The sequence below is a fragment of the Aythya marila genome, assembly GCF_965140915.1.
Source record: "Aythya marila genome assembly, chromosome: 3".
In the NCBI taxonomy this organism is placed as follows: domain Eukaryota; kingdom Metazoa; phylum Chordata; class Aves; order Anseriformes; family Anatidae; genus Aythya; species Aythya marila.
The window spans coordinates 45,622,242-45,644,831 of record NC_139044.1 but is presented as its reverse complement, the minus strand read 5'-3'; the positions used below and the strand labels follow the sequence as shown (position 1 = coordinate 45,644,831).

Genomic DNA, 22,590 nt, shown 5'->3' with positions numbered 1-22,590 from the left:
GAAGAACTTTCTATCTAGAAATCTGAGCAGCACTTTTAACATGGAAACTGTTACAGAACTCAACAGTCAAATTTTTCATGAACAAAACCTTGAATTTCCTTTGGCACTTAAAAAAAAGCTCTATAAGTAACAGTGTGTTTCCATTAAAAACAAACAAACAAACAAACAAAACAAACAAACAAACAAAAAAAAACAGCCCAAATGCTCTCTTGCTGGACAGCAGAAAACATTTTAAACATCCAGAGTTAATTTTCTGAACATCTAAATGGTGGTAATTTTTGCCTGATAACAGGATCTGCATCATGCACTTAGCACTGTGAAGAGGCTATAATTTAATCAGGACTTTATACAATGAGAAATCCCACATGGCTTGTATAGAAACAGACAATAAAATCTTTAAGTGATGCATGCTCGGTTTATTTTTATAGGAGAAAAGTATTCCTTTCTCATCAAAACACTGTACAGAATCACAAGAGAATATTGAGTATTTAATGGAGAAGCTACTAATTCAACGAATGCATATCATTGCTTTTTAGCAAACCCAAGGAAAATAAACTTCCAGCAATGTCTGATATATTCAGACCGGGATGCTCTATAATAGATGCTGACACAGTAAGCCAGGTTCCTGGCCACAGTTCTTTTTCCTTATAATGTATGAACACAGCCTATATAAGTGTGCTCTCTCAAACGTACTGTATCCTTCCCTCCTCATGAATGCAAGACCTAGATAAGGTGAATCCTTAAAGGAAGAAGAAATTAGATGCAAAAAGACTTGAAAACGCACAGTAAAATCAAAACCTGATTGTGACCTCTCATCACTGAAGGTTGAAGACCCTTCAGGTTTCGTTTTCAAAATTCCCATGGAAGGAAGGAAAGCTCAGCTTCCCTGGATGACAGTTAATAACTCCAGCTTGCTCCTAAATTGTGGGGGGCACAAACTTGGAGATCTCATTGACTCTTGGCCCACAGTGCTTGCATGCAAATAGGTGAGGTCCAGATGGTGGCCCAAGAGTGTTGCTGTGTGGCTGAGCACGTCAGCTAGACTGATCCTTACATTTTAGAGCCACTTGTGAAATATACAGAAAGATCAACTCTTACTGTGTTTGTGCACAGACAAGCTGTTATTTCCTCCCCCAGTTTTCCCCTCCCAACTAGAAAATTTACTGTATTCCTAAACTTCATCCTTATACAGAAGCCAGAATGCTTCCTAATTATCCACACAGGCTTGTGTATTCCTTGTCACTGCTCAAGTTCAATGATAGCCAAGGCGGTTCTGTTCTGGAAGTGGGGTGCTCAAGGACTTTCTTCACTAACTCAGCACAGCACCCCCAGGTGAGAGATTGAATTGACTGAAGTAGGCTTGGGGTGCAGTGGGCTGCAAGCCCAGGTCTGTGCAGGAAACCATGCAAATAGGCATTAGACTGCAAATAGATTTATTTTAAAAAGCAGAAAATCCAGATCCGAAGGCCCCAAATCAGAAAATGTTTTGTTGTTTCCTAATTGGTAATTGGTGACAGTGTCGTGACAAGGACAATTAAAGCAGAAGCTTCCTTGTGGGGAAACATTCAAAATGCAGAATATTTTGACAAGTCTCAGCTGGATCTTTAAGTGCACTTCCAGGCCCAGAAATGTTTTTTTTTTGTTGTTGTTGTTTTGTTTTGAGCGTGGAGTCCTGACATTTGACAAGTTACACTTTTCAGAGTAAAGAAGCAGCACACTGTGGCGGTTTCTGAGGGTACCAAGCACTTAACCTTACCTCAGATGGCAGGGCAAGGGGACTTTGCTGTGGGATCTGGATTTGAAGGAAATTGGATATGTGGTCAGAACTTCCCCAGTGAAATATTTAGAAGAGTCTAATAAGAGGTCAAGGAAGATATTAAAAAGATTGAAGAGCACTTTAGAATAATAAACCAAAATTTAAAAGTTGGAACAGGGCAAATAACAGGGCCTCTCACCAAACACAGGGGACAAATAGAATAGGATGACACCTTGAGAGCCTGAGCACTGTAGATCTATGCCTATCTGAGATGAAGGCTCTTTGTAAGTCCTGCCTCATGAAGTTAACTTGTCCTTAGATATTTATTCTGTTGCATTTTTGTTCCTTTCAAACCAGAGGGAAACCACTAGTGTTCAATGGCTTAGATCTAAACACAACAAGCAGTAGCATGAAGGGGAAAAGTGAAGAAGCCTCTTCAGCTGATGCCCAAGCAGGAAAACCACTATTACAGTTTTATCAATGGTTTGGATGGAAATCACAGTCCAGCTGGTGACATCTCAGTTAGTTGTTAAATTTAGTATATAATTATTATCAATGACCTAATGTCCCCTGAAAACACAGGGAAAGCTCTCTGTGAGTCAGCAGAACTGCTCACAGAGCTTACTGCATCTATAAACATCATACACAGTCAGCACAACTATAAACCCATAAGCCTATTGGTTTAATCTGAGGGGGATCATAAACTGCAAAGCACTCCAGAGCTTTTGACAAAACAGATTATCATTTCTAAACCCCATAAGCGGAAACAGGTAGAATCTCTCAGTTCTCATTGTCAAACAGTTCTGAGACTTACATAGCTCATTACTAACAAGATGGGCAGATGCCACTACTTCCTTGTGACCCACCACGTAACTTCTGCTAGATCGTACCTCCTCACTGTAATATTTACAAAGTTCAGAAGCATTATATCAGTGAATTATGGTTTCATGCCACTTTCTGTAAGATTACATATCTCCTGGAGGGATAGGTCTTAAATTTTCAAGCTCCAGAGGTAACACTTCTATTGCAGCCCAGCATCTGTGGGGGATTTACGAACATTTCTCGTGTGCTTAATGAGGCTTACATTGTAAGCAATGTAAACAGCTCTTGTTTATGGAATCCTGAAGCACTTCCAGTAAAGTTGATGGAGCCTGAGACACCTTGAGAGAAATACTGAGTTAATCAAAATAATAAGCCTGCCCTTTCCCTCTGTCTCAGTTTTGCTGGAGAATACAAGGCACATATATATGGACAGTCCCTGTTTTCTTCCCATTTCCTCAATTTCCCAGTACATTCAGGGCAGGCAGTCAACACTCACTTGACTCAAGTTCCATTTAATTAACTTACTTTTTTTAATCTAAAAACTCATTTTCAAGAAAAAAAAAAAAAAAAAAAAAGAGTGCAATGAAGACATGAAAACAACATTTTAAGATAACATTTAACAGTATAATCTGATGATGTTCTACCAGACAACAGTCTCACCTTGAAAGGTATCTAAGTGCTTAAATATTTTTCAGCATCTGGACTCCCCAGTAAAGGTTTATATTTGCAAATGATGGTATTAGGATATTGCATTTTAATGAAAACCATTTCAAACTGAGAAACGTTAGACTTAAACACATTCATTCAGCATTTTAATACAAGGTATTCCCCATCTGCTACCTAACAGACATAATATTCTGAAAATTTTTTGACAAGGTTTTCCTAAAATCAATATTTAGAAAGAAACTCTTATCTAGTTTCTCCAGGGAGTTCTCTTCAAAAACAAACAAACAAACAAAAAAAACTCAACCTCTTGCAAAAGGAAATGAAGTGTGAAGGAGAGAAACTTGTGTTGGTGTTTTCATTTATAACCAACAGGAGCAATGGCTTTCTCATTTTCAAGCACCCAATGCTCCTATCGGTGTTTATTCAAATATAGTTTACATTTAATATAAACTTTCATAAGGTAAAGATTAATTTTATTTTCACAAATGTTTATGACTACAGCATGTGCCTCAGCAAACTTAAACTGGAATACTTTGGATTTTAATTCTGCTTTCACAGCTGGAGTTGCTCTGCTGTTTGGCAGATCTTCTTCAAGCTTGAATCTACAAATGCCTTTTTTGTATCAAACGGCTTATTTGGGCTGCAAATGTTTGGAGAATGCTACTACAGATTGCTGTAACCTTTTTAAACTAGCCTTTTCTGTTGGTGAATTTTCATTGGTCATACTAATTAGAAAAGGACAAGTACTTTGGGGAGAGGCAGGAGGCAGCAGACCCACTGGAGGAAGCACTATTTTGTACTTCTTACACATTCTCAGCTGGTCAATGCCAGTCAGGCTACTGGGCTGGGAGACACTTTTACAAGACCCATCATGGTTGTTCTTCAGAGCAAGTACGAAGCTAATTTTAACCCTTCATTCCTGAGGGCATTTAACTTCTTCAGATTCATATTTATCTGTATTTTGGTTCTTCAGACTACTCCAGAAAAGAAAAAGCAGTTTTGTTCCCTCATCTTTTTTTCCCCCTTCCTTTCTTCTCATTTCTCCATTTTATGTTTCACAGATTTGCTTTGCTAAAGAAAAGAACAGAAATATTTGAGGCTGTTTCAGTGGCACTGGCTTCCGGAGCTTTGGCTTTCTTGCTCCATACTGTACTGTGCAGTACAGATTAGGAAGTAAAATTATTCAGAAATTTGTCTTGTAGCATGTCTTTTGTCAGTAAATAGTGAACACAACGCTAACAAGTACTTGTGGCTTTGCTCCCATTACTTGACATGGTAATAAACAGTTCACATTGGAGTGACTTCCAGACTTTTTGAGTGTAGGTAGGCAGCAACGATTCAGCACTCTCATTTAAAAGATGAAATTAAGCTGTCAGAAATATTATCTCTGTGCCAGAAGTTACAAGGAAGTTCACTGACAGCAGTTCTCATTTTTGCTCTTCTCACTTGCCCTATGCCAATGGGATTTTGCATTCATTTTTCTAGTTCAAGTTAAATAGCTGTTAAATTTAACTTATCTGTGGAAACTAGTGCAGACAAACTAGTTCCTACCAACGTGTTAGTTATTGTCAGATTATTGAGAAACTCTCAGTTATTAGTCAGAGGGGTAAGGAGTTTGAATGGGAGAGAAATGCAATCCAGAAAAGATCACAAAGCAGCCTCAGTTTTTTGATCTTGTCACTCATGTTTGAGGAAATAATTTATATATATATTTTTATATATATATATATATATATATATATATATACACATTATGCTGTAAAAGGCCAAAGGAGGAAAGAGGCACCAGCTCCATGCTATAATGAACTAAGGAACTGTAAACACAGAAGGCGTCTGGAGGTATTTATTATTCTTGATGTAACAGAGCTGAAACCACTTTGAGTGGTTTAAGATCACCATTTAAGTTTTGAAATTTCCTAAAAAACTTCCATAATACAGGCTATTTTTTCCAGTGGAATCTAACATTACAGATATAGCCATTATACATTAAGATACAATAAAGTGTTTGACAATCTATAAGAAATCCTCTCCGTATCCAAAACTGGTTTTGCTCAACACACCTCAGTTATAGAAAAGAAAAAAAAAAAAAAAACTAAAAGAGAGACACTACCCAATTTTCACCTTAGATGAAAAGTTGTGGGTTCTCAAGAGAAATAGAAACAAGTCTCTGATATGAGTTCACATCAGAGGGGTCACACAGTCCTTCTTCCTCAGATGCTGTGCTCTGCAGGAGACAGCTTTCGCTGGTGGGGAAAGCTCTGAGAGTTAAGTTCAGTGCAGTTAAAGCACTTTGTGCTTCTGCTATTGGGTGAGACATCAGAGGTTCACTCTATTACACATACTGTATACACAATCTTAACCTTTTACTTTCTACATATTAAGTCCAGAACTATTTAAGTGGCTATTTACACTCCTCTCTTCTGCCAGAGCAAACTTTCCCATCTACTTTCTAAACAAAAAGATCAGCACAACAGCATCACCTCAAGTTACTATTTCTTTGAAAAACCTTTGCTAGTGTAAACGACCTTGTAAATTCCTGGTTTGCCACTTCCCTATCTTAACTAGTGCTCAGAAGAGGTGCTGTATCTGCCTGTCACCACCTTCTGAAACTCTACCTTGCAATTATTGGTAACTTCACTGTTTTACTTCCTCAAACTGAGGCATGCTAAAGTAAGTTGGATTTATAAGTCATCAGAACTATCTCAAAATTCGCTCTCTTCACATTAGAATAGACACTTAGGCACGATTCTGCATTGTGCAAACCCTCATGGTCTCAGAGTAAGTGGAAAAGTTGCTTTGGGCAAAATGAACCCTGTCATCTTCATCTGTAAAACATTTCAGACATTTGAGGGTTAAAAACAGTACAGCGCTAGGTCAGGAAAACAGGAAGAAGAGTGGATCTTATTAACTCTCTGGAGGAACAAACAACAGGGACTTCAGCTGAGATCAAATTTTCCATGTTTGCTATTCAGTCCTCTCCCTTTACTAGACACTTCCTTTTTGTCTGAGTGAGGTGGTAGCAGCCAATGATCCCAGAAGAAGATGATCAGATTAAACTGTCAGTCATCAGGCCTCAGCCTACTGGAGGCCATACACTCTTGAGTTAGGAAAACAAGATGTCAAAACAGAATCAGAACAGCTCATCACACTTGAAAATATGTTCCCATGAATTTTCAAGCATGTAGAGAAACACCAGCAGGAGGGCCTTCCTGCCCAATAGGAGTCACGTTTTACTTCAGCAACACCCTTATTTGAAAAAAAAAATATATATATATATATATAAAATTGTTTCAGTTTACTTCAGAAACAGAGAGATACTGCCATTCTAACACAACTTAATATATGCCCCATAGACGTCCTATAAGTAATGCTAAGAAAGTAAAGAATGCAAGCAGCTAGAAAACACCAAAGCTCTGTTTTCATGCTCTCAAACTGTATAGGTAATGTTTTCTGTGTACCTTTCTCTAGAATATTCACTACAGTGAGGCAGAATTTTCAAGGATGACAGAAACATATTTTTGCACTGATATATACCATACAACAACAGCAATGTTAAAAAAAAAAAAAAAAAAAAAAAAAAAAAAAGACAAGAAAAGAAAAGCTGATGATAAATTATCACAGAAATGTGTACTGCAGCTACTGTCCCAATCCTTACCTTTCAGAGTTGCTTTCTTAAGTACTTTCATGGCATAAAGCTGACCTGCATCAGATCCTTTAATCTTCCTCACTAGAAATACCTGTAAAAAAAACAGACATCTTGTGTAAAAGGGGAACAAGCTTTTAGTTACAAGGCTTGCTGTATTTGATGGAGGAACAAATACTAAGATTCAGGAACTCCAATGAAAATTCTTAGCTAAAAGTACCTCATATTTCACTTGCAATTTGCTGAGCTAGCTCTAGAAAGCTTCAGTTTTAAGCCTTTACTCCCTCACAAAGAAAATATGTTTGACGTTATTAATAGCCCTTTCACATTCAGTTCAAGATGAGTGAATAGTTGTAAACAATGTGTGCACACTTCTTCATATTCTGAACAGCTTTACATGAAAAAAAAGCAATGGATCATTGTGCTTAGGAATGTGTAGTTAAAATTATTTTTATCAATTAAATTAAGAAGAAAAAACAAATTGGTATAATTTATGTCATAAGTCAGGAGTGATGAGTAACCAAGGATGTCACTGAAGCAAAAACTTGATACAGCTGGAAGTCTGTTCAAGCATACTTAACAAAACGTAGAACCATTTTCATTGACAAACAAGCTATTATAATAAAGGCAGCTTTCCTTGCTAGAGTCTCCCATGTTACATCTTTTGGTGTAAAATTTTTTAATTGGAATAAAATATTGTTGTAGCTAAAATTCTGATTTATTGCTGTTGTTGTTCTTGTTTTACTCCATACATCTACTACTTCTTGTCTGACTGGAGCATATTTTTGTTCTTGTTTTTTATTACTATGTATTTTAAAGGGTGTTCCAGTATTAATATTTGAAAATAAAAGAAAGAAATAATTTAGTTGATTCCTAGGGCTCACTCTGCTAAAATCAGAACCACCAAATGACAGTGGCTCAGTTGTTATTTCAGCACCTTTGCTACTGGACAGAAGCCATAAGTAAAGCCAAGCGCCAAAGAACTACAAGTCTACGTACATAGCACATACTTATAAATACATGAATCAACAAAGGCTAGCTGAAATAATTTTACTGAAGAATGTCTACTTAGATTACAAAAATCTGTGGAAATTGTTTTAATTCATCACTTGTTCAGGAGTTATGCAGCATTGTCACCACCTAAAACATAAAAGGCCCCTCCCCCTCCCCCCCCCCCAGAAAAAATAAGAAAGGAGGAAATCTGTTCTTGGCACATTATTTGCAAGTTGAAAGACACTTCCTCCTGAAAAAAAAAATAATAAGTAAATCTGTAAACAGATTACAATTTTCCCAAACACCCTTTGAGAAAAGGGTCATGGGGAGAGATAATGACTTTTAACAGCCATCTAGAGCAACTGGGGAAAAAAAAAAAAAAAAGTAAATTCTTTCCAAACACCTTGAGCAGGGCTCTTACATCTGTACAGCACCACAGCTACAACACCTCTATGATACGATCTGATACATTTTTGGTGAGTCTTTTATTCTCAAGATAATTCCTGTGCATGTGAGATATGCACAGTTCTTCAGTTGAGCTGCCCTGACTGGCTGAGATCAGGCACATGTTGCTTTTTCCCATCTCCTTTTTCCTAGTCTGATGAACATACAAGAACCTCCGGTACTCAAAACTGCAGAAACAAATTATGAAATCTGTATGCAACAGGAACACATAAGACTTTCTGAAGTGTTTTTCATTAACATTCATGATAAATTAAGCTCAGCTGCTCCAGTATTAACAGGAAGTCAACTAATTTAGAAGTTCAGCTACAGCTAGAGAGAGAAATGTTGGGACAGTCATAAAGCAAGTTTGCCCAAACACCAGATTTTAATCTTTAATAATATTGTGTAAAAATTATAATGGAACCCAACCTTCCCCCTCACCCCCAAGCAAATATTAAACTAAAACAAATCCCAAAACCTTAAGATAATGATTTTAAAATGTACAGCACATACAACAGCACAGCATGCTGCATCTGCAGAAACATTAGGCTGCAGTTCAAGAAATACATTACCTGCCATGTAAAGCTAGTTATACCCCTATTGCTGTAAAAAGCAAAATTATCAATTTATGTTACTAGTCACTAGTCAGTTGTTCTCTGCTGTATGGGATAGGGCACTTGGTCTGCATTCCCTCCGAAACAGATGAGTCAAAAAGAGTGCGTGCTGTTTCAGAGAACATTAAAATAATTATCAAACCAAAAAGGGAGCAGAACAAATTAAAATGCATTGTATTGCAAAATGAAGTTTGCCTCCCAATTATTCTTAAAGGTATAGTCTTGATAGTAATTGAAACTATTGAGTGGTCCTAGAGTACTTACCAGGCTGTTTATGTAAGCTTTGTAATACTGGTTTGCCAGAATAGCACAGGTATGTGTCTGAAAATGACTTTCAATTGTCTAGTTTTATATGCATGTAAACACCTCCGGTTATGCATAACTGAATGGACTGATAGAACTGCTAAAAGTTCCTTAGCTGGAGTAATAGGTATATCACCAAATCCCAACCCAGAAACCTAAGCAAGTGCTGTGACTTTCAACAGAGTTGGGCATACTCCCTCTGAAACCAAAGGCATGTTCTTTAATCCTGCAGGAAATGATTTAGGTGATTTTTGCTCCCTAGGTAAACAACTTGAAAAACAGCAGATCTGCATCCCCAAATAACTACAGATTTGATCAGCTGAAATACTGAAGTGATGAAAATTTAGGTGACTAAATTAGAATAAGCATAAGAAATAGCATAAGAAACACTGACCAGACTTCCTTCCTCCATGTCTTTGCTGCTCTGGTGAGTTTACTGACCTGTTTCATGTAAGATACTACAAGTGACTTGTAATCACACACAACTTCAGACAGGTATGATGTCCACACACCCACACTCTGATTCTGCAGTGATTTCAGTGGAGTATGCCCCAGAAATCAGATCTCCTTTTGGGAAGCGGTGGCAGAGAATAAACATTTTGCTGATACAACGCCTAAAACTAGAATGCCAACTTGCACAGATAATAACAAAAACACATCAACACAATCTGAGATAGCCAGTGAACCATTTCTAAAATATTTACTGCTCAGGTATGAAAACTGGCCGTACTGCTTCTTTTACTTTTGAAGAAGAGATTCTCTTGTACTTCTCCTCCTTGTATTAAATCAGAAGAAATCTAATTCTGAGTTGTTTTATTTCTCATATTTCTTTAACATTCAAAACTCAAATATCATTATAGTGCTTTCAAACAATTCTTTAGAGTAAAACTTTGTAGTTAATGCTAACTCTCCTGATTTCTCTCATCTCAGGGATCTCCTAACAGCCTTACTTATCAATACAGTTCTGGAATACTTGGAAAGCTGCTAAGTACTCCTCAAATATCTTTATTCATCAGTAAAATGAAGACCCTGATTCATTGTCATGGTGCTCAGCTTTGTGCTGGATGCCTCAGCAGATTTTAGGTAGGAGCCAGTTCTTCAAGTTGGCTGGAATGATCCACCTCTGAAGGCTGAGAAGTGTTAATTATATACATATATATAAAATAGCTAAAATGGTAAGTGCTTCCATTTCTAGTGTAAATTAGGCTCACCATTCTGCAAGTTCCAAAGTCTTATTTAGTTAATCCATAGAAAGAGTTTAACATTAAATTGAGTCCTCCCTCTTTCTCTGTCTTTCCTTCCTATTCTTAATTGCAAAGGACATATCATGTTGAAGAAGACCTTTGGGATTAAGCAAAGCCTTGGACTTAAGACAAAAAACATTGTTTCTTGATGGCTTAGCTTGTTGTCATATAAGTAGGCATTTTTACTTATTTATTTTTTCAACAAATGGTTTATATATATAGTATACATACATATACACTTACATAAACACTCAACAATTAATTACATTAGGAAACAGATATTCGTTGTGGGCAACAAAATCAAACCAAAAATGAAAACATTGTTTGCTGGTTAACAAATGAAAGCTTGCAACTATGAACTGCTTTATATCTCATAGTTAGAAAGGAATATTTCTCACAAAATCACTATGAGGTAACCAGCAGGGTAAGTGATGGGGACTTCAAAATATGCCTGGGATCCCATCTGCCCTTAGCAGAAATTGGGAAGCAGACATTTTAAGCCTTTGAATGTTCTTACCACTAAGCAGCAGTAGTATGCTCACCTCCCTAGTGGATAGGTCAGAAAGAAGGAGTCTCACTTCATAAACAGTGTTGCTCATTAATGCTCACTTGTGCTCATTAGTTTGGGTCCAAAGCTATAAACTTCTTATATATAGGAATCCAGCAAAAGACAAAAGTGCTATTAAAATGACAGAAGAGATTTGGTTTTGCTTATCTGCTTTTACAACACAATTTATATACAAACAGTGGTACCAGTGTAAATGAACTCAGAGAAAGGACATGACATTTTTTATTATTGCTCTAGGTGATTAGATGGCATTAAAAATTACCTTTCCATATGAACCTTGTCCTAATACTTTCAGTAGCTCAAACTGAGAAGGATCTGCTTTTTCAAAGCCTTCCTTCACATGATGACTGATGTCTATTTCCTTCACTATACCTTCCTCCTGCAAAAGAAAGAAAGAAACAAACAATGATAAAAAATAAAATAAAAATCCCCAAATCAGAACTTTTATCCTAAGGAAACATTTTGTTTATTAAAATCACATCTTCTCTGACGCTACAATCATATATGAAATCTTGAAAAATGGAACCAAATACTTGTCCAAACATTCCATGTGCCTGTAAGGAGCAGGAGAGGGTCACGGGTCAGATATCAGGACATCTAGGCCTGTTCCTTCTGTTTATTAAACCTTAAAATTATATCTAAATAAAGATATAGCAAATTGAAACAGAAACACACTGTAGAGATTTATGCTCATCACAGACCTTGCTAACAGTGCCATGTACCCCAATCAATACTGCATAGACTCCAGCACACTACTCTGCACATAATTCCTAACTCTTGCTCATAACATCATTTAAACCCACCTTAAAAAGTGAAGCTCATTTGAGTCTCAAGCAGCAATTCTTCTTATGAGTAGGCAATAAAGGAAAGGCATTGTTAAAAGTGGCTCTTCCTATTTAACTAGGAGAATGGAAAGTTACTACCAGTAACCTTCTAAATAAACAACAAAGATCTAGATGTGAAATTGAGGTGGTGGGAAGAAGAACATAAGAAATCAGCTGAACTAGGACTTTCATTTTTGTATATATAACACAACATATCCTTTTGAATTGTTTGCTTTATGTTATTATGGCATGTTCCTCTAAAAAGAGAATGACTGGGTCATGTGAGACCCAGAGGGACTATGCAGAGTTTGCAGTAACCCAGAAAGTCATTGAGCTGAAAATAAACCTGCAAAAAAATAACTTATCTTCAAGGATAAAGTAATGAGGGAAGATGCTACTTACATACTTTCTTAAGTGTACTGTACACCTGTTTTTTGTTTTGTCTTGTTTCCTGTTCAAACTACTTTTCCAACTTCTGAACAAATGCAACATGGGTTTTGAGTACAATTATTTGGTTTGTTTCATTTCCCAGATCTAAGTGAATTGCTCTCTTAGGAATAGGCTTGAATATTTCTGCACCTACCAGAAATTATTGAAATCTCATACATGTTACTTTTAGATGGATTTTTTTTCCTCAAGAAAATATCTTGATGAAAGCTATAAATGTATTTGTAAAGTTTTTTTTCCCCTTCTTAAACTAAATGTGGAAAAAATAGAAATAGCATCCTAAAATGAAAATGCATTCCCAAATAATTTGGCCATTGGGCTTTGAAACATATTCACAAAACACATCATTTGGCCATGAAACACATTTATTTACTAAACAAAAATAAACGTGATTTACCTCTCCCCCAAGAAAATTGTTATCACTTTCTACCAGCTGTAATAACACTTCCAATGCATGGCTATTATTACTCTAACTGCTCTGCTTACTACAGCTTCATTCTTTCTCTTCCCTTCTCTGCCTCCTTACACTCATGTGCTTTGGAACAGAGACTATATCCTCTTCTTGGTTTGGAAAACTTCTTGTACTTTGTGCATGCTCCCAGAATCATGGAAAATAATAATCATCCAACAGCAATTATTTTTTTTCTGATCCTAATTTCTCTAGTTCAAGTGATTTGCATGAAAGGAAATGCTTGAAACCAACAACCAATTTTCATAGAGAGATTTAAAGGTTTTCTAAGTATATAGTTGCCAGGATGCTCTTGTTTTTCTGGTTTTAATTACCATGGGAGACAGAGTATTTTTCTGATTTAAAAAAAAAAAATGATTGTTTCATTATTTTTTTTTTCCTGTACAAGAGAAACAATAGTGAACTAAAACAGATTCGATAACACTGTATTAGGTCTGTTTCTTAAGGAAACCAGGTATTAGAAACATGGTGTAATCAAAGCCTCTATCAAGTTCTGAAGTGAGGAGCTTTCATACTGAGGGATGTGCATTTTACATAAACTGCCTGCACCCAAGAGACTTGCACTCTGTTAAGAACATTATTTTGAGCTAAGCCTGCCCTGCCACACTACAGTTTTGGTAAAATATCTGGACTGCCTGGATCACTAGCCATTGTACTCATAAAGGCTAAAAATGACTCCCTGTATAGTCAGGCTTCTGCCCGGATTCATCACTTTTTACTCTGTATGCTTGGGAGTTTACTCTCCATTGACCAAAAACAGAATCTGGGAGGGTTGGCTTTCACAGGCCAACCTCTGCATGTGTACAACCCCCTGAAAATGATCATATTATGAAAAAAATTAAAGATTTTTTTCCCGAGTTAGTGTAGCTTGAGTACACTTGGTCATCATTTCAGGATTTTGCCCATCTCAGCCCAGAAGCACAGCACAGCAAGGGCCATCAGTCAGAACCAGAAGAAGTAATAGGTGGATCTAAATTTCACAATATATTTAGGAGACAAAGCTCTACCAAAAACAAACAAACAAACAAACAGAAGCATTTTTATGTACACTGTCTTCCTCAGATTTACTTTTCCTCTGAGGTAAAATTTTGATCTCAACAACCGTGGATGAGATCTACCACCTGAGGGAAACATTAATAACCTGTTTAATTCTGGAAGGCTGCATTTCCACCTGAACCATGGAGATATTTCAGCTACATTTACAGGTTTAAATGATGAGTCACCAAAGTCACAAGCCTTCAACCATAAGCATATTTCTCAATGTACTATTAAATTTAATATAACTTCTTTAGTTTGATGCATTTTGTTACAGGATTATATTGGGAGTATTAAAGTGATGACAATTCAGCTTCCTTGAAGGTTGCTCAAAACATTCTAGCATAATTATTTCATAACTTGCAATAAAAACAATTCTTTAATTTCATGTGCATTTAATTAAACCTCAAAATATTACTAAACAGAACAGGGCTAAATACAATCTTAACAGTGTTTTATCAGAGAAGCTCTGATTTTAAAGATTGGAAAAAGGCTGTTGATTACACGACTTAGCAGAAATACAGAAACTCTGTTTAGAAGGAACTTTTGGAGGTAATCAGGTCCAACACTCCTGCTCAGACTATCACTGACACTTGATCAAGCCAGCTGGTTTTTGTCCACTGGAGCTCTCAGTGCCTCAAACAATGAGGCCTGGGCCACTTCCTCTGAAAGGTTATTCTTCTTCGATTTGCCTGGCTCAGAAAAGCCCACAGTCATGTCAAGCTGCCTGCTCCACAGGGTCTTAGGAGGAAACTGGATATTTTTCTAGGAAGGCAGGATTTCCTGTGGTCTCCTCACTAGGAAGGGGCAACAAAGCAGCACTGAAGAAAAGCATGCCAGACTGCTCCTTTTGTCACCAATCATCACTACAGTGGCATTACTTGTGAGCTGCCCAGGGGACAGCTGGTATTTTAGCTGGTACGACAAACCCGCCTCCCACTGAAGCAAAAAGCAAAACTTTCACTACTTGAGATCCAACATGGGCACAGTCACTTTAAGGAAATATATTCCAGTGCACTGTGTTTCTGGCTCTCTGACATTGGGATGAGGTATTTTAAGTTCAAGCAGTTACAAGACTCCCACAGTGAAACAGCCAAGGCTAAAAAACTTCCATTTTCCCACAACATCCGAAGACTTACAGGTGGTGAATGCCTTTACCTCTGCCCAGAATCAATGGAGGAGCTGGTGGTTCTTACCACACTGTTAAGCATTTCCTTTAAGAGACAACCAACACCAGGCATTCTTATTTTCATAGAAGCATCAGCATGAGGGTTGTCCTGCTAGATCTGCTCAGGAAATGTAACTTGCTGGAACTATGTAGAGGGGAAGGAAAAAAGTGAATTGGAAATGCAAGACGAAGCACTGGTCTTAGAAATGCTCTTAGCTGAGCGTCCATATGGCATGCAAACATACTTCAGAAAGAGTCACAGCAATCTAAATTAGTTCTAGTTCTGGAAGGGAATCTGTTCCCAAAGAGATGCTAAAAGGACTTTTGTTTCTTGGTGTGATTAGCATTCAGATAGACAGGTATGATCTTAACAAGTAGGACACAAGGTATAAAGGCACGTGCAGGTACCCTAATTAGTCAACCAATGCTAAGCTTATTCCTGAGCTGTTCAACTTCTTTGAGTAGATTTCCATAACAAAAGTAATTGCTAGAAAATTGTCACTGATATTTGTCTAGAGTTATTCAACTAGCTTTTCTCTTTTTTTTTTTTTTCTTTTTTCCTTTCTTCTTCTCATGTCTAGAAACCAATGCTGCAAATGAAGTTCACTGAAGAAGAATCCAAGGGTTATCAGTGCCAGACCTTTAGTTACCTTTGCATGGATTTTGATATTCTTATCACTATTCCCAGGGAATAAAAAAATAATAATAAAAACAAAACAACAGCAACAAAAAACGGTATTGGTTCCCTTTTAATATTCTTACTTGGATTTTCCCCTATCATTCCAAAGATAGAACGTGGGATAACGTTTTTCAGGTACAGAATGAAAACCCAGACTATCAGAGCACAAAGTTCTGTGGTCAGATCACAGAATGGCAGAGGTCAGAAGGGACCTCCGAAGATCTCTCTGCTGTTTTTGTGCTCAGTTATATTTTTTCATTGGTCCATTAATTGTAACTTATTTGCATTTGGAACTTGTATTACAACAACCAAACAGAGGCAGGATATTCACACTGGAAATGAAGTCTGGACTCCTGTGCACAATGAAGAAGCTAGTTCAGTGAAGAGAAATTCACTCCGGGGGAAAAAAAAAAAAAAAAAAAAAAAAAAAACACACAAAAGAAAAAAACAACAAAGAAAAGCAACTCACACAAGCCAATTTCCAAAATGGTTTTGATCAGTGAGTCAAAACCGAATGTTCCATAGTTTGGTCTTGCAACAGCTGTGCACAGCAGCCCAGGCTCTTGTTCCCTGCTGACTTGTCCCGACACTGCATTAGCAGGAATGTTTGACTTGATGAGGCTTAATCTTTTGTAAACTTCTGTAAATATTTATGTTTGCACAAAAAGCATCATCCTGAGACAAAAGTGAGATGGATGTTCTTCGTGGCTCCAAGAAAGCACACAGCAGAGCAGCACAGACGATGAGAGGGAGAGCAATGACTGCAATACATGATGGAATAGGAATGGAGAGTGATTCCCTCTGCTAATACAAGACAGACCTAATCAGAGCCTGGTTATACACTGTATTATTCACTTCAGAGCCCACCCTCCATTCGGTAGAAATTTTGACAAACTAGTAACCCAGAATTGGAGTGGAAGTGCCTTTTTGATCTCCTTTTCTTTGAGACACAGGAGATCAGAGCCTCTCTTCTTGCTTTCTTGAGACTGCAGACAACATAGCTGTGTCTACTTCAGTGGTTCCCAGAGGCAGCAAGGGCAGAGCAAGAGGCAAGCTGCTCCCTCTAGCACTGCTCTCAGCTCACTTCTAAAATTTCTTCATGGAGATCTTGGAGAATGAGATTCTCTAGTGCTCCATGGCTGCCAAGGAGCAACCACAGAGAACTCTTCCAACTGCCAGAATATCTCCTGACTCACTGTCACGTGTCTGAGCAGGACCGGGAAGCGCAGGCACATAGCACTGGGATACAAAAAGGCTTGTGGAAGTACAGGCCTTCCAGAAGAGTTGCTAATTTCAGCTATACAACCGCTTACCTTGGCTGCTCAATGGCCTCGCAGCAACCCTCCCACAAGTTTCTGAAGAAGAGGAGCTAAGGTCATCCTCAAACCCAGAGACCACCTTAATTATGCACCATATATTTCTACACAAGCAAAACCTTTCTATCCCAAGACTTCCTGAAGTGGTGTGAAACAGCTGGAAATGGTGTAATTCCAGAAGGAGCTGCTTTTAGCAATGGACAATCTTATGCATTTGTATCACATAGGAGTGAAGATGTGGTGCTAATGCAAGATGATTATTGTTTTTCAAAACCAGTAAGACAGGATTATGATTTATTATCTTTGCCTGCCCACATCAACTACTTTTACAAGATCAAAACTGTCACATAGAGATGGCTGTAGAAAAGGGAAATTTTCTGATAGAAATATGTGCAATTTGATATACATGTTCTTCAGTCTTCAGGTCTGTTGACTTTGCATGCTTGAGGGCCTGAAATCAATGAAGAAATGAATGAAAATGTGGCAAGAGGAAATCATAACAATGCTAAAGAGAAGTTATTTCCATTCCAGAGAATCATTATGAGTCTATAGCATGTGCTCCAGATATGGACTTTATTTTGTTACCTGTCTTACCATTTGGCAGGTTACCACCTAATATAAAACCAAATCACAACTGTTTAATGTCCAAATATCACAGGCAACACAACATTCCAAAATACTATGGTTCTTTAGGAAAGTACATTTAAAACTCTGATGTGGGAATAGTTAGAAGAGCATACGTCCAACAATGATGAGGCCAGGTTTCCACTTTTGTTTCACAGGTTCTAATCTGGTTCAAGCCACAGGAGAGTAATTTTTGAGAAGACAAAATAGGTTATTCATAATAGTTACAGGCAAATGGGTACAGGAAATGAATTGTTGGCCTGTGTTCAGTTCTTTGAGGACAAGTATTCATGTTTAAAAAAAAAATACCATTGGAGTATTTTCATTAGCCTCCTCTCAAGCCTGTCTCCAGCAGCTGAGGTAAAAATTTTGAAAAAGTAATCTTACATTTTAAAAGGTTTGTAATCCAAGTTCTGGCTTCTGTTGTGGTCTGCTTAGATGTAAAATAAGCAATATTGTAAAAGGGTCCGTTTGTTTTACCTTCTACTGTCAAATTAACAATTGCTTTAGCAACAATGTCTTGCTTTTATTAAGTACTTAGAGAAGTATGTTGAACTCCCTGTGAATTCAGTGGAATTTGTGCCAAGTCTGTGTTTGGACATAAGGTTACCTACCTTCTCAAAAGTCATCTGGAGTTAAACAATGCACAATAGTTATTAGAGAGGTTGGGATTCTTTCAGAGACCTCTCACAAATTTGAACAGAAAGAGTTATCTTTCAAATGGAATTTCACCAAGCAGGTCAAAACCTAGTGGAAAACAAAAACCTTAGAGAAATTTCAGTGGAGTGCAACACTATCAGTCCCTACTAAATTCAGTAGACATTTTTCCAAAGAGAACATCTATTACACTCCCTTTAGCATCTCTCCAACTCTTTTTGTCCTGCCTTTTTTTTTTTTTTTTTTCCTCCCTTCTTTCTTGCTAATAAATTTCGTGACATTTGAGGTTCATCTGAAATAACACAAACTAAAAGTAAAGAAAGATTTCCAGGAGAATCACAGATATCAAAGACAGAAGCTACAATCTGCTGGATGAATTGGTGAAGGCTATGAGTTGGAGGTTTAAGTATCTGAGTGATTTGGGTTCAGTCTTTTGTGCTATTTGACACTTCCTCTGTATCTTTGGTTAATCAATTAGAGTTGGACTTCGCTAAATAAATGCATGTATTTATGGCATATATACCTGAAAAATAGAAACAGTTGCTTTCTGTTACCTCTTGGTAACACTGTGAGAATTAACACAGAAAAAAATGTGAAATTATCCCATACTGTGGTAAGGGATAGACAAACCATCTGAAATGCATCCAGTAATATGTGATATTGGGCAGCCTCTAACTGGATTCTCCTTTAGCTCAGATTAAGACACTTTAGGATTGAAGACAGGAGCTGTTTATCTGTGACTTTACAGAGTCACTTCCTGATTAGGACAAGTATGTACAAGACAATAACTGCGAAGTTGCAATATCTTCATATTCAAAATGCAAGTATACACGAAGTAGAGAAAGACACCAATTTTCAGTCCAACTTCCAATTCTCAACTCAAACCATTAGCCAGCATAAGACTAATCTTGCATTGATTTTGATGCAACCTGCAAATGTTTATGTGGAGTGGTGAGTAGGAGGAGGTCATTAAAAAAAAAAAAAAAAAAAAAAAAAACACAAAAAAAAAACTATTAAAGCAAGGGGTTAAAAAAGGCAGAACAATCTGGTCAAAAAAAAAAAAAAACAAAAAACAAAAAAAACAGTTGGCCAGACTTACTCATACAGCAGCTCTCTACAAATATCCAAATACATTTGTGAACTTAAAGAGAAACAGTCTCAAAATGAGTCATACTATTAAAGGACAAAGAACTCAGCTATATTGCTCTGAGCTACAATAAATAAGAGCAAGAACATTTTCATCAACACCCTACTTGGCATGGTTTACATCTGTGCCTTTTGGTCTTACACCTCAGAAGAGCTGTATGGTCCACTACTGACTGTTTCTGCTGGTGAACAGGGAAAAGAAAAGAACTTGCTCCTCATTCACCAAGGACCAAATAGTAATTAAGATTGGATCCAGTGCCTAGAAAGAACTCTTATTACTTCTATAATGATAAGTATTCTTATTTCCTTAGGCTGATGCTTCGTGACACTAAATAGAGTTATGAAGACTACATGCAATACTGATGGACAGACAATATGCATTATGATACTTGAAAAAAAAAAAAACAAACAAACAAACAAAAAAAACTCATTTTATACAGAAGAAGCTGGAATACCAAAAGACTTTCAAAATTTTTTACCCTCCACTACAGCTAAGGTTCTGTTTCCAGGTCAGTAACATGCCGTGCACTCCATGCTCTGGTATGAACCCCTTGGAGGCTCTTTATTTATGAATGGTTTGAGTGTCTCTTGCTGGGGATGTTCCAGGAGTGCCACCACCTTCCATCACCACAGCCCACTCTCCAGAGCTGCCTGGCAGCTGCTGCAGCACACCAACCCTTTCAGGGAAGCCCTGACTATCTTAATGTGATGGCCATCTTCTGTTAATGCACTGGTGTTACAGGATATGGACAGCCTCCATATACCTCTGTGTCCCAGTGTTCCTTCTTTAAACTACAGGTAAGGCCATCTTCCTTTTTCATGGCATTACTGGAGTAAAAGGGCCCTGGAGAGATTATGAAATGTTAAAGTACTGTGATATTAGGCTCAGAGAAGCAGGAAGGTGGACAAAAAGGTCTGTCTGTTCTGGATACTATTTTCAAGAAGCATAACTAGTTACTAAATGCCTCCAGTTCACTTACTGCTATATTCAGCTTCTTCAAAGACTAGAAAAGGAAAGAAAAAAAAAGTTGTTGTATTAGTGCATTCATTGGGAAATAAAAAATACAGCTGCACAAGATAAACTTCTTAAGCAAAATATATTTACCACCATTTCCTCACTGTTTCTCATGTGATCCCAATAAAACACTGCTCACCATAGCAGTGTAAATGGCACTGCTGCACTGTGAGTAGAAAATACTGTAAAAAAGGCCTAGTAAGTTTGTATGGTGATTTTAAAGATCAGAATAATCTCTAATAAGTGTATTCAAGGCAATATATCAGATTTTATTTTAAACTGTAAGGCAGTGGACAGAACTCTGTACAAAGAGCTAATCACATTAATAGCATTGGATTAATCAGTTCAGGAAAAAATACTAGCCTGCTGTTTAAAAATCACTTGTGGAGTTTGATAATTATCATTTTCTTTCTGTGAGAAATATAAGCCTGCTAGCACATTTTGAGCCAGCCAGTAATTACATTAAGCATCAGCTAAGGATTTAACTAGCTCGTACTTCACAAACTGGAATACTGTTGCTATTAGGTTAGGAAAAAAATGTGTTGTAATGAAGTTTGTTATCTCAGTGGCATTTAATGGGCAGTCTTAATGGGGAAACAGAGTGATGTGAAGCCATTACGGAATCAAGGCAAATACAAATTAGTTTTAATGCTACTGTTCACAGCTCAGAGCTTCAGTGAAGGCACTGAAGGAGAGAGGGAGATGGAGACAAATCAGGCATAAAGAAGATGGTATTGGCAAAATGGAAATTATACAGAGAAAATACTACAAGAATTAGCAACAACATGGATAGAGGAATAATAAGAGGAAGACATAGAGACAAGGAGGCACCTAGAAGGAAAACAATTACACAACAAGGGAAACTGTGATTTGTGCCTGCATTGACAGAAAAGTAAATTGAGAGAAGACTGGTAGAAAGTTGTTCTGCCTTTGCAAACTATCGTAACTGTAGCATGAAAGAACTTTAAATACAAAGCTAGGCAGAGAAGGCTTTTTCCAGAGCAGAAATGAGCTGTGGTACAGTTCAGATAATGACCAAGAAAGCTAATTATATGCAGGCATATGAAGGAGGAAGAGGAAGTGGCTGAGGAAGGGCAACAGAGTAGTGTGAATGGAGAGGCCACAACAGCTTGTAAAGGCGAGATCCCTGGGACCAGCGTAACTGTGCCTGCAGCCTAGATGGTTTCCACGGGACATGAGAAAGTATATTGCTCTCCCCTTTTTGCTGTGCTTTTATTTCCCATTTCCAGGAACAAGGTCAGAGATGACAACTGGAGATGTAGAGGCCTACTGCACAGGGCTCCCTCACCTACAGGCAACCTGGCAGGGCCACACTGCTTCATGCAAAAACAGCCCTGTAGAGGAGACGTGGTTTTGTGGAAAGGCAGGCCTGACAAGAAGCCATCAAAACCACCCGCCACATATGACACAGGAGTTTCAGAAGGCCAGGGGCTGCAGGCTGTTGCACTGCAGAGAGGCATGCTGGAGCTGCTTGGGTTCAGGCTACAACCACCAGTTCCAGTGCTGGCCTTGAGAGAAGGAAAGGATTGTGTGCCCTTTTTATGCAGCAGCTTAATCCTAGTTGAATACTGAGCCATTCACCTGGGTGGATGAGAGTGCAGACGTACATCATAGAATGATCCCTGCAAGAGCTATAACTTTCTGGATGGGGACGCTGCTGGTAATAGCCCTGCTACACCCGGCACTGCTCCTAGAAGAAAAGGCGACACAAAGTACCTTATGGCACCTCAGCTCATGGGTTTCAGTTTCATGCACAAACATTTATCAAGAGATACTAGATCTGTAACTCACAATTTAAGCATATTTATATCTTCACATGCGTACTTTCATTACATCCATGGGTGAAACCCAGGTCATCTTTGCGGAAGTATGTATTTCAGTGCCTAAGGACTTTTACCACACACAAGTATCTCTCTAACCACATTTTCAGCAGTCTACTGGATATCTGGCCCAGGGAAATTGCATTTTGAAGTTTTGTGAAATACTAAGAAGCATCTAGCACAGCTTAAAGATTTATATGGTAGATCTCTAAGGAATGGGTTTTTAACTGATTAGCGCAGATTGCCTCTTCTGTGAAGGCAAAAACTGTTTACCACACATGTTATACAGTGCTAAACAAATGCATATATTAGGTAT

At 37.8% G+C, this 22,590-nt stretch overlaps 1 protein-coding gene across 2 annotated transcripts in view; it reads right to left on the bottom strand.

Moving 5' to 3' along the window:
• The window catches only part of RPS6KA2 (ribosomal protein S6 kinase A2), a 219,511-nt gene that overhangs the window by 87,752 nt on the left and 109,169 nt on the right, over positions 1–22,590 (bottom strand). For both annotated transcript variants that reach the window (XM_082755701.1, XM_082755700.1), the window contains exons 2-3: positions 11,316–11,432; positions 6,900–6,981 (exon numbers count right to left, since the gene is read on the bottom strand). In XM_082755701.1, coding sequence (XP_082611827.1) covers positions 6,900–6,930 — 31 coding nt within the window. In that variant the 5' untranslated portion in view covers positions 6,931–6,981; positions 11,316–11,432. The remainder of the gene's footprint in view (positions 1–6,899; positions 6,982–11,315; positions 11,433–22,590) is intronic.